Source organism: Herpailurus yagouaroundi, unplaced genomic scaffold (assembly GCF_014898765.1).
Source record: "Herpailurus yagouaroundi ecotype Mexico unplaced genomic scaffold, PumYag 28, whole genome shotgun sequence".
Lineage (NCBI taxonomy): Eukaryota > Metazoa > Chordata > Mammalia > Carnivora > Felidae > Herpailurus > Herpailurus yagouaroundi.
Window position 1 is genome coordinate 85,492,919 of NW_024412376.1, and position 12,321 is coordinate 85,505,239.

Genomic DNA, 12,321 nt, shown 5'->3' on the forward strand with positions numbered 1-12,321 from the left:
TTATATATCACTGCTGTGTACTTTATGCCTAATAACTTAATTATGTCACTGAAATTGATGAATTTGAAGAAACATGGAAAATTACATTGGCTATGGCTGTGAATCTAGTGATGTGAAGATGCTGGATTTATGTATGTTAATTTGATTCATATGCAAGTCAAAACACGCATATTTTTAATCAGCAGATGGTTTAATATGCTTTCCACACTTGTGAAAAATGAAAGTACTGCAAGCTATTTTTTGCCTTGTCATTCATTCTGTCAACAGTATTTATTGTGAACTTAGTGAATGTGGTACATATGGGTAAGCGGCAGAATTACAAACACAGTAGAAAATATGTCTCGTTCGTAGATAGAATAAACTTGAACACAGATTTTTTTTCATTTTATGCTTTGAGAAGTATTTCTCTAGGGTTGTATGTGTCATTTGAACTTTATGACTCAAGTAAGATTTCCTACATATTAGAATTTCAGAGCTGTTTGACCTTCCCTTGTCATTTCACTAAAGTTAATCCATTCATTCACTTATTCAGTAAATAATATTATGTACCCAGCATGTATAGAGTACTTGCAACATACTACAAGGACAACCTGATCCTGCCTTCAAGGAGTCTACGGTCTGATGGAAAAGGCAGCTGAACCACTGAAAGGAAAACTCAGGTTGCCAGCTTAGAACGTAGCTATATGCCCTCAACCACACATCCCCAAATCACCTCAGATGTGTTGAATTCTCATGGGAGTCTTGAGAGGGGCCAGAGTTTCCTCTGGAAAGAGAAAGACACAGGGGGCTGGTCTCCTATCTGAGACTGTGCACTGGAGAGGGACCCCAGCTTCCTGATAGTTCTTTCCCGAGAGTGTTCCTGCTCTCAATAGTGGAGTGTTTCCACTCTTAAGTTTACTAGGGAAGCTCCTTATTTAAAGGGACGCTTGGATAAATCCCTCTGTAAAATAGATCCTTCTATATGCAATTACCTCTTAATTTATTTTTGCACTTCTCTTAGATTTCCTAAAGTGAGGATGCATACAACTCATAGCCTTAGAATGCATGTATTGGACATTTAATTTTGATCATATTTAGACTTGTGAGAGCAACTTATCAACATTTTGAACTATTCCTCTGTTTGTTACTTAAGTATAGACTTTTTTATTGTGGTAAAACATACATAACATAAAGTTTATCATTTCAACCATTTTTAAGTTCAGTGGCATTAAGTATTCATAACTCTGTGCAAATATCACCACTATCCACTTCCAGAGATTTTTCATCATCACAAACAGAAACTCTACCTATTAAACAATAACTCTCCATCCTCCTGCCCTTCAGTTCTGGTAAGCTCTATTCTACTTCCTGTAACCATGAAATATATGCCCTTTTGTGTATGGCTTATTTCACTTAGCATAATATTTTCAAGGTTCATCCATGCTGCAGCATGCATCAGAATGTTATTCCTTTTTAAGGCTGAATAATATTCCACTGAATGTATATACCACAGTTTGTTTATCCACTTATCTGTTGATGGACACTTGTTTTATTGTCACCTTTTGACTATTGTGTTACTAGGAGCATTGGTACACAAGTATCGGTTTGAGTCCCTGCTTTCAATTCCTTTTTTTTTTTTTTTTTTTTTTTGTATGTACCTGGGAGCAGAAATGCTGAATCATATGGCAATTCTGTTTAATGTTTTGAGGAACTACAAACTGTTTTCCACAGCAGCTGTACCATGTGGTTAAGCATGACTTCAAAAACCTATTCGTCCAGAGTCTTGACCTCATTCAAATAAATGATTTGGATATAAGACATTCAGTCTTGATTAACATAACTAGTTTTTGTTCCTAGAAGTTTTGTCCTAGTGCTACCATTGTAGAAAAGAAAGAAAAAGAAAAGAAAAAATAGCTCTGGAAGAGGTTTTTATTTATGGTCTGTATGCATGCCACACTTTGTTGGAATTATAGCATTTAATTCACTCCGACCTGAGTTCTTACCTCTGTCTATTTCTTACAGTTGCACTTTTAGGGCAGGAACCATGAACACAGGTGCCTTAACAGGAGATGTGCTCAATAGATATTTGTGGCTGAATCAATTGATTCTGCATAATAAAACCTAAGTAGATATCTGATGAATCTGTTAGTATCTATTCCCTGTTTCTGAACATTAAGTTCAGTGTTTCACCCATTATAGATTCACTGGAAAGGGATATTGCATCACGGAAGCAAAGTTTTTAGAGGCTAAAAATGACTGAATGTGAAAGAGACAATTACTGGATATGCATGCCTACCACTAAGTGGGGGCAGATTTCATAAGGAGTTGAATTCTACTTAACTATGAAGTAATTTGATCTGGTGATGGATGGAAGGTGAGGTTTATATGATGGGAATGGCCTTTTGAGATTGTTTGGAGTTGGGAGTGACTTGGGAATGTAAGAGAACATGCAGGCATGTTTGCCTTATAAGAATAGAAATGAAGACTGATATTTGGTGGAAAAGGAAAACACTGAAGGGCTTGAGATATGGGGCTATGAGGTTGGAATCTTGACTGATAACCACAGCCTGGAAATTTGAGATGGACTTGCCTCTGTTCTAATAGAGGATTTCTTGGCACTATTTTGGGGCACTGGAAAAGTTGTATTTTCCTCTTCTCCTTCTTCTTCTTCTCCTTCTTCTCCTTGATTCCTTTTTTTTTTTTTAATGTTTTATTTATTTTTGAGAGAGAGAGAAACAGAGTGGGGGGGGGGAGGAGCAGAGAGAGGGAGACACAGAATCTGAAGCAGCCTCCAGGCTCTGAGTGGTCAGCACAGAACCCTATGTGAGGCTGGAACACACAAGGGGTGAGGTCATGACCTGAGCCAAAGTCAGACGCTTAACCGACTGAGTCACCCTGGCGCCCCTGGAGGAGTTTTCAATTAGCAATAACCATGCCTCGGATAAACCTTGTTGGCTATGATACTGCCACCGCGCAAAGCTTAGGGGCACTGGAAATGAAAGATATAATAGGTTTACATTTTTTCTCTGCAGAATGAAGTCTGCAGAGATTTATATCAATCATATAAAAATATTTATTAATAAAGAAAATATATCAAAATATTGACAATAGTTTTTCTTGGAAATATTGTCGTGGGCGATTCTTTAAAAATGTTTTTTTGTATTTTCTAAATATTGTGTAAAGAGAATATGTTATTTTTGAAATCAGAAGTTAATATTTTTCGGGGTGCCTGGGTGGCTTAGTCGGTTAAGCGTCCCACTTCAGTCAGGTCATGATCTCACGGTAGGTTCGAGCAGACAAGGCGGAGCCTGCTTGGGATTCTCTCTCTCCCTCTCTATCCCTATCTACTCGCACTTTCTCTTTCTCTCAAAAAAATGAATAAACTTAAAAAAAGAAGTTAGTATTTTTCTCTGGAAAGTGCAGTTTTTAATTAATAACTTTATTTTTGAGGGAGGGAGGGGCAGAAAGAGAATCTGAAGCAGGTTCTGAGCCTGGTACTGGGCTCAAACTCACAAACTGTGAGATTATGACCCTAACTGAAACTGACTGAGCCACCCAGGTGCCCCAAAAGGTGCAGTTTTAAAAGTTCACATAGTATTATTAGATTTTTTTTTAATGTTTATTTATTTTTGAGAGAGACAGACAGAGCATGAGTCGGGGTGGGGGTGGGGGCAGAGAGAGAGGGAGACAGAGAATCTGAAACAGGTTCCAGGCTCTGAGCTGTCAGCACAGAGCCTGACGTGGGACTGGAACCCATGAACTACAGGATCATGTCTTGAGCTGAAGTTAGACACTTAACTGAGCCACCCAGGTGCCCCAGGAGTTTTTGATCTAAGCCATAGAAATAGGCATTGGCTACTCAGAAAGAAAATTTACTGGAAAGAACTCAGCTAGCTTTGGGAGCAGGGTGGGGGGGGGGGGAAGAATGAGGAGGATCTGAAAGGTGGCCTCAGTTCCTGTATCATTGAACTCCAGGGGGTTTTTGGTCTTTTTCTCCCTCTACTCAGTATCACAAAGGGTAGCTTCTGAGTACTTGCTCCCTCCTAAGGTGAGGGAAGGGCTGGCACCTTGATTCACAGGCTTAGCTGACTATTTCCAAAGCAGGAGGAAATTGAGGTGCTATTTTCAAAAGAAAGTAGAATAAAACCGATGCCTGTTTTGTCATATTTTGTAAAAGACAGAATCTTACTGTACAAGCAATTATAACTGATTTCAAAAAGTGAAACAATTATGTTCTACATATACTTGTTTAATCATGTTTTTGAGACAAATATACTTTCTATGTTCTTCCTTGGACTCTGAAAGCTAATCTTCTTTAATGGTATGTGTGGGTATGGGATTAGAGGAGCATGGGGCTGGTACTGATCCTGGGGGACCAATTGTTCATAGAAAAATATAACATTTAATTCACTCACTTTTCAATTAAAGAACAGTAGGCACAAGAGTTAATCCATTAACTATGAGAATACACTTTAATTTTATATTATGACTCATTAAAAAATATTTTAAGTTGACCTCATTTCACAATGGATGTGAGGTGGGATGACCCATTGTCTAATCAAAGTTTTTTGATTTGCAAATGTGAGGTTCCCATTTCAAAGTAGCTAAAGACAAAATGGGCTGAGATGGAAGGATTCTGTCTAAAAATCTCATAAACCTCAAGGACAAGGTCCTCTTGAAGAAACCCAGAAGTAGAAAGCCTTTAGCATGGCTGGAGGCCTTTCAGAAGACAAAATGCACCATTTGTGTGGCCCACGCTGTCAGAGTGCTATTTCTCTCAGCATTTATGCTTCCTTCCTCTTTCTGCAGAGAGACAGAGAGAGAGAGAGAGAGAGAGAGAGAGAGAGAGAGAGGGAGGGAGGGACTGGCTTCTTGCTGGAAACACAGGCACCCCAACTCTCCTAAAAACATCACCGCCATTTCAGCCACAGGAAGGGATCCTTTTTTTACTGAACCCCCTTGAGTGAGAAAGACTCTCTGGCAGGCCAGCCTGGATCTACACAGCCCTGTCCACTGTGAAGTACAAACATGGCCAGAGGTGGGGAAGTGTTTTGTGGCTGAGAAAGGCTGAGAGAAAGGGGTGGGTTATCAACCGGTCAGACAGTGCACTAAAGGTCTGCCCCGTATTAGTTCAAAGAGACAGAACAGTGGGGGAAGAGAGGACAGGGGAGGGAAAAATAGAAAAAGAGTGTTACTGAGGGAAACATGGAGAAGCTGGAGGTGATTCAAGAAGAGAAAATCAAAAGGACGGGGAGAAGCTCAGAGGAGAGTGTTTTAAGTCAGGATACTTTAAGCTGCATGAAACTGAAAACCCCTCTCAGTGCCCATAACCCAGTGAGTCTCTCTTATGACAGGAAGTCCTGAGGTAGGCTTAAGTCAGCCATGCAGCAATGTCTGCAAGGCCTAGGTTCTCTTCAGTTTCTCACTCTGCCCTTGTTGGTGTGGTCTTTACTATCAGACTACATATAGGATCCAGCTGTCGTATCCAAACACAATTAAATCCAAGGCCAAAAGGAAACCATCTTTTAGGTGTGAGGAACCCCTCAGCACATTTTCCTCATGTCTCATTGGCCAGAATTGTGTCACAGCCCATTTCTGAATGAAACATTGGCAAGAGTCAAATTGTCTTAGAAGGTCAAGACATCCCTTGGAGCCTGGCAGGGGACTGGTCTTCCCAGAAGATATGGATGTTAAAAGAGGGGGGACACTAGAACACTCCTCAGTTTATGAGAGGAAGGAGGCAATGGGGGAGGGGAGGTAACCAGCTGTGCTGGTTGCATAGAAGTAAAAAAAAGGACTAGAGGAGCAGAGACAGTAAAAGGGAGAGGAGGGAGGCAGAAAAGTGGGCAAGACGAGTAAAACAGAGACAGACAAGCTCATTAAATTTGGTGTCTTAAATTTGGTACAATGCTATTGTCATATCTTGCAATAGCATATTGCATCTTGCATATCTAACAGCTCTGCAACTGTTAGAAGAACATGCTTTACCTATTTAACATGTTCTCACTGCTATTTGAAAGACTGGTTAACTTTTTGGTAGTTAAACTTACTAACCATTTTTCAACTTCAGAATTATAGAGGAGCTGACCATAAGAGTCTCCAGGGAGAAAACTGTTCTTCTTTTCTTCTTAAGATAGATCAAAATTTAAGGAGAAGTGAGGAAGTTGTGATGAAATAAATACAATGATTATTTAGTTAATTGTTTAGTCTTTTTAATTTTATCTTTGTAACTGTAAAAGCAATATAGCTACATTAAAAAAAAAAATTGGAAGCCAGAGACATGAAAACAAAATCACCCACAATCCCACAACCAACAACTGTTATTATTTATTGAGAATTGACTCCTAACTTATTTCATCCAATTGCATAAAATTTTTGTAGGGTGATCTATTTTTCAAAACAGTTATATCATCCACATTGTACAAAAGGGTATATTAAAATATACAGCAGGTCTCTTTTGTATCATATCTTTTAGTTTTCCAGTGTGCTCCCCAACCCCACCCCAAACCTCTATTATCAATGTCTCTTATTTTCTTCTGTAGATGACCGACCCATTAACCAGAAATATGTGTGTATACAAAGCTTCTAGTCTCCTTTGTCAACGCTCTTTTTCTTCCCCTACAAAATGGCAGCCCATTGTGTATCCTGTTTTGCACTTTTTTGCAATTCATTTAACAATATTACTTTGATATAATTCCATATACAGTGCCCTGGAAATTTAACATTATAATTATTCATATTGCCACATACTCTTTATAATCATTGTCCTCAATGGCTGCAAAATGTTTGAGTAAATGATTCATTCGTTAAAAAAATATTTATCAAGCACCTGCCACATAAGCAAGGCGCTAGTGATTCTAAAATTAAAAGGAGATGGACCACACCCTTGAAGGAGTCACAGCAGAGTGGAGCAGACAGGCAGGGAAACAAGTAATTACAGGTAGTCTCCTAGTGCAAAATGGAAGAATGTAGGAAGTGTTGAGGGAACAAAAGAAAGAACCTTGCAAATGCTGGATGGGTGAAATAAGTGAAAGGGATTAAATGCACACTTATGGTGATGAGCACTGAGCAAGGCATAGAATTGTTGAATCCCTATGGTGTACCCCTGAAACTAATATAACAGTGCATGCTAACCACACTGGAGCTAAAAAGTGTTGAGGATAAGTAAGAGGAGTCAGCTTGCAGACAAAGGGCAAGGAGAGTGTTTTAGGCAGAGGCAAGAATGACATGGGCACAGGCAAAAAACATGAAGTAACATTATGGTCCAGGTTCAGGTGGCAACAAGGACACGGCCATAGTCCCTACCCCAGGATCTTTAAGCTGTGGCCAAATCTTCAATATAAATAATGCCATGATGTACAAATTGCAGTATATAACTTTCCCCATATTTTGGAGTATTTCTTTGGCTAGATTCCCAGAAGTCGGACTGCTGAGTCAAAGTGTAGGCACTCCCTGACCTGGGACACAGCCAAAATGCCTTCCAAATGCATGATATCCGTTCACAAGGACCAGCAACGAATGAGGAAACCAGTGCTCATTATCTTAATACCTTTGTAATTATTTTTTTTAAAAAAATTATTTATTTATTTATTCATTAATTCATTCTTTTTAAGTAGGCTGCACACCCAACGTGGGGTTCAAACTCGAGTCTGAGGTCAAGAGTTGCATGCTTCACCTGACCGAGCCAGCTAGAGGCCCCCTATCATTAATTTGTTTTAATGTCTATTTCTATTACTGGTAAGGTTGATTTTCACCGTATATTTATTACTATTCATATTTGTTTGTATATAGTTTGTTTTCTGTTTATACTCAATCATTGAGATTTCATATTTAGCTTCAGCTATATGAGCCCTACTTACAGACATTCAGACTTTTTTTCATGTCTGCTGTCAATATTCTTTCCCTGGTTTAGGTTGCCTTTTAAAACAATGCTTGATGCATTTTAAGATACTACCCAGTCATATCCACATCATTTTCTTCTTTTGCTTCTTAGGTGAGAAATACTTCTAGCTAGAGGTTAAACAAATACTCTGTTTTCTTCTGGTTTGCTTTACAAAGGTACTTAAACTTACTTTTGACATAGGAAATGAGAATTCAACTAGTCTTCCCGATTACTGATGAGTTATCTGAACTTTCCCTTCTTTGTTTTTATTTCAAAGATAAATCCTGCTTAGGGATCAACTCAACTTAGATCCAATTGGATCTAATTTCCAGTCCTTTTCTGAATTGTGTTAGCTCTATTTAAGAAAGACCTTTCCTCTGACTTATTCAGGAATCTACAGGAACTGTTCTATTTATATATATAGAAAGAGTTACAATATCGCAGGAATAGGTCTAGGTAAAGCTTCTCAGTGCCTTCCTGTTAGAAGGGAATCTGCTGTTGAAGGCAGACCTTACCTTTGAAGCTTAGCCTACCTGGTTAGTATGCTGTGTGTTTTCCGTAGGTGGAGGGCACTTATGAGGGAGAGAGGGTTCTATCATCCAAAGGGCTGAGTCACTGTGTTAGCTAGTATCATAGTTCTGTGGTATTGAATAGATAGGATCTCCTGATCCTCTCACGTTTGTGGGTCCCCTGTGACCTCAATATACCCTCAATCCCTCTCAAGGCCACGCTTATCTCAAAGGATGGTTTATTGCAAGAAAAAGCAACTTCTTGGCTCCAAAGCTGGATTACAGGTTGTCAACTAGCTATCCTATTTTTGAGAAAAGTGATAGGCAGTTAACCAGAGAAACCCTATGCAAAAGGTTCTCAAACATAAGCCTACTAAGTATCACATGGGGAGTTTAGGAAACACGCAGATTTCTTTAAAAAAAATTTTTTTTTTCAACGTTTATTTATTTTTGGGACAGAGAGAGACAGAGCATGAACGGGGGAGGGGCAGAGAGAGAGGGAGTCACAGAATCGGAAACAGGCTCCAGGCTCTTAGCCATCAGCCCAGAGCCTGACGCGGGGCTAGAACTCACAGACCGCGAGATCGTGACCTGGCTGAAGTCGGACGCTCAACCGACTGCGCCACCCAGGCGCCCCGGAAACACGCAGATTTCTGCGTGCAGTACCAGGTTACATGAGTGGTGCTGGAAATCTTTCCTGATTTCATCTCTCCTTCTAATTCTGTGAAGCTTGGAAAAAACATTTCCATACACATTTACACACAGTTCTGAACTGCTCATATTTCGAACCTGCTCCCTAGCACCCATGACGGTGCTCCAGGAGGAGGTCGGATACGCAACAAATAGGCACACCTTCTCAGCGCTCTAAAACAGTTTCCAGCCACGCGTTCTATCCTTCCCCAGGGGTCAAAAGCTTAATGGTTTATGATTTATAATCCCAATTCCAACTTCCCAGAAGACTTCCTGGAACCAGTCAGGATCTTCGGCACTATTCCTTCTCGCGGGGGCATTTGCTGTCCGAGTTTGTGTTTACTACAAGACCCTAGGGTGAGAATTGTATCCCGGCTGGGATTCCTTTGAGCCATCTCTCCTTGGTTGTCCGCATTTCTGGGACGAGGCTCATGTTTCCGGCAGGTGGGGAGGTTGGGTTGGAGCCACACTTGGATTCCGGAGACGTTCCTTTGCAATTCTCCCAATCTACTCGCCCCATTTCCCGTCTCTTTTTTTCTCCCCCACCCCAACCCTCTGCTCCCAGCAAAGTCTACGACCCCTTTCCACTCACGCTCAGTGGCCGGGAGTCTTCTCTTGCAGCACTACCGGGTGGTGGAGGAGGGGGCGAGTGTGGTCACACCCGGAAGGGGGCTTGTCCGGGAACAGGGGTCTCGCAGGATCCGTACTACCCAGCCCTCTCGCCCCGGAGCGACCCTCTCCCCCGCGTACCCCCAGATGCAGTCTGCCGCAGCGGGTGGCGGAGAGGGACCCACTGCTCTTCAATCCCAGTCTCTCCGCCAGGCTGCTCCCAATCCCGGGGCGCACTTCCTCCTCCCTTCCGCCAGTCTTCCTCCCCACCTACCCCGCTGCCGCGCTGGGGGGTCGGCGGCGCTCCCGGCTGGTCCTAGAAGGGGCGGGGAGAAAGGCAGCGGGAGGAGCGGAGAGCGGTGGCAGGAGGCGGTGCGGCTACGTGGGCCCGCGGCCGCCCGGGAGCGCCCGAGCCCGTACGCGCGCGCGCGAGCCTCCCCGAGGCTCTGGCGGCGGGCAGCCGGCGGCAGGGCGGAGCTGCGGGCGGAGGAGCCGCGCGCCGAGCGGGCGGAGCGAGCGGCGGGCGGAGCGAGGGGTGGGAGGGCGCGCGCGAGCCGGCGGGCGGGCGAGCGAGTAGCGTCTCCACCAGCATCTGCTGTGGCCGCGTTTCCCCGAAGCTCGGAGACCGACGGACCGACAGATCGCCTGGCGGACAGACGCGGGCTCTCGTCTTGGGCTCGGGGCCAGCTTTGGCGAGGCTCGGGGTTTGCAGCGCGCGGTTTCTCCGCTAGCTCACGGCCACCCCGGCTCCGGCGGCCTCGACGCGCAGGGGGCTGGAGGTGCGGGAGCGGCTCTCCGCCGGTCGGTCCCCGTGCGGCTCAGCCGCGGCCCGGAGCTGCGTCCCAGATCCCCTGCTCCCCTCCGGGCTGCTCCGAGCAACGGTGCTCCGGGGCTCCAAACTCGGGCTGCCGGGGCAAGTGTCTTCATGAACCCAGAGGATGTCCGGGAAGCACTACAAGGGTCCTGAAGTCAGTTGTTGCATCAAATATTTCATATTTGGCTTCAATGTCATATTTTGGGTAAGTTGGAGCGCTTCTGGGATTTCAACTATTGTGGCCGATCGATCCGCGGCGATTTTCCCCACGTTGCTTGCTGCTTTTACTTTTCGCAGCCCCTCGGGCGCTTGCCCGAGCCAGGAGAGGCATTTGCCTTCCGCCTTTCCAGCTTGCGCGTTGGAGAGATAAACATTTAATCCTATTTAGGAGTGGGAAGAGGTAAAAAGAAAAACCGAGCCGGAAAGGGGGCACCCAGGCCTTGGGGTGGCTGTTTAAGGGACGAATAGCAGGGATGCAGATGAAAGAAAGGCTCGGCAGTTTGAGAAATGAGCAACCGCACGAATTAGATTTGCTCCCGGTGGGATATGGCTGTTGGGCAGAGCGTGGTGTCATAATAGGGAAGGCTAATCGGGCAGAGCCGACCCTGAGGTCCACCTTCTAACGGGGATCTGATTGGACGAGGGCTTGGCTCCGTGTTGCCGCGGCTGGTCTGTGCCATGCTCAGCGTGTATCTTCTTGCACCATCTCGGGCTTTGTGTAGGATGCAGATGCAGTGGTATACGGTTCTGTAATGTACACGTAAATAACGCTTCCTGCGCGCTCTTCCCCATCAGCTGGAAAGCGCTCCTTTTGCATAATGGACTGGCTAGTGGGCGCGTGGGGTGGAGGGTTTTATTTCCATGTGTATATTCTCAGGATAACAAGTCACCATCAACATGTTTCAGTGTGTTCGTGCCTCACGTCCTCCTTTTCTAAGGAGTGACACAGAGTGGGCCGTTTTGGGGAAACCTTGGAGAAATGCAAAGAGAATGTATGAGATACGTTTTATTGGGGGTACGGAGAGCAAATGCTTGAACGAAAGATTCAAACCACGCTCTGGCTTTGCTGGCAACACAGGGTGCTGGGCACCTATTGTAATTAGGCTGGGATGCCTACTCTTTTGTTTTGTTTGGATTCTTTTCCTTGATTTCACAAACGTGTTCAGCAACCAGACAAAGAGTTCACTAGGGCAAGGAGAGACCGTTGGTTCAAAGACTGTGTTATTCCTGCCGCCCCCCCCCCCACCCCATCCCATCCCACCTTCTTCCTTAGTGCGCCCCCCCCCCCCCCCCGCCAGTGGAAAGTAAAGATGGTGGCTGTCTGGGGGTGTTTTCCAAGTTGCTATTCAGTGTAGGTTCAGTATGAGACACACAATAATGCAACGGTGGGATCAGTCATAATCCACGGCAGTATGCACACATTGTGTGTTTATTTTGATTGTTAATTTTAGCCATTTGTTGTAGACATGTACAGCTATGAGAATAGTTATCCATATAGCTCTGTATATTCATTTTTTTCCCTACTCACATTAACAAAGCCATTTTTACATTTTTTCCTATTTTCTGTTGAAGTGTCTTGCATTGGTTTGCATGTTTTGCAAAGGGAAATGGAAGGGTTTGGGGACCACTCTGTGTCACCATGTCATCTGTCCTCAAGACTCATAAAGAGAATGGGGGGAGGTGGATAACGTGGATAAATATTGTATCTAGTCATTCACAGACAGGTTTGTATGTTTTTCTTGCCAGAGATTGTATGTGATTCCTGTGAGTGGTCGCCCCCTCCCTGCTGCAATTAATAGGAAGAAGAAATTAATTGTTTTTCTTTGCTTCTCTTTTTT

At 43.8% G+C, this 12,321-nt stretch overlaps 1 protein-coding gene and 1 pseudogene across 2 annotated transcripts in view; one reads left to right on the forward strand and one right to left on the reverse strand.

Annotated features, from left to right (window-relative positions):
- Positions 1-2,827: 2,827 nt before the first annotated feature.
- LOC121040646 (uncharacterized) lies at positions 2,828-2,960 on the reverse strand (annotated as a pseudogene).
- Positions 2,961-10,216: 7,256 nt separating this feature from the next.
- Positions 10,217-12,321, forward strand: part of TSPAN5 (tetraspanin 5) — a 175,754-nt gene continuing 173,649 nt past the window's right edge. The window contains exon 1 of one of the 2 annotated variants that reach the window (XM_040477903.1): positions 10,217-10,688. In XM_040477903.1, coding sequence (XP_040333837.1) covers positions 10,608-10,688 — 81 coding nt within the window. In that variant the 5' untranslated portion in view covers positions 10,217-10,607. The remainder of the gene's footprint in view (positions 10,689-12,321) is intronic. The other variant, XM_040477883.1, reaches the window with a different exon arrangement.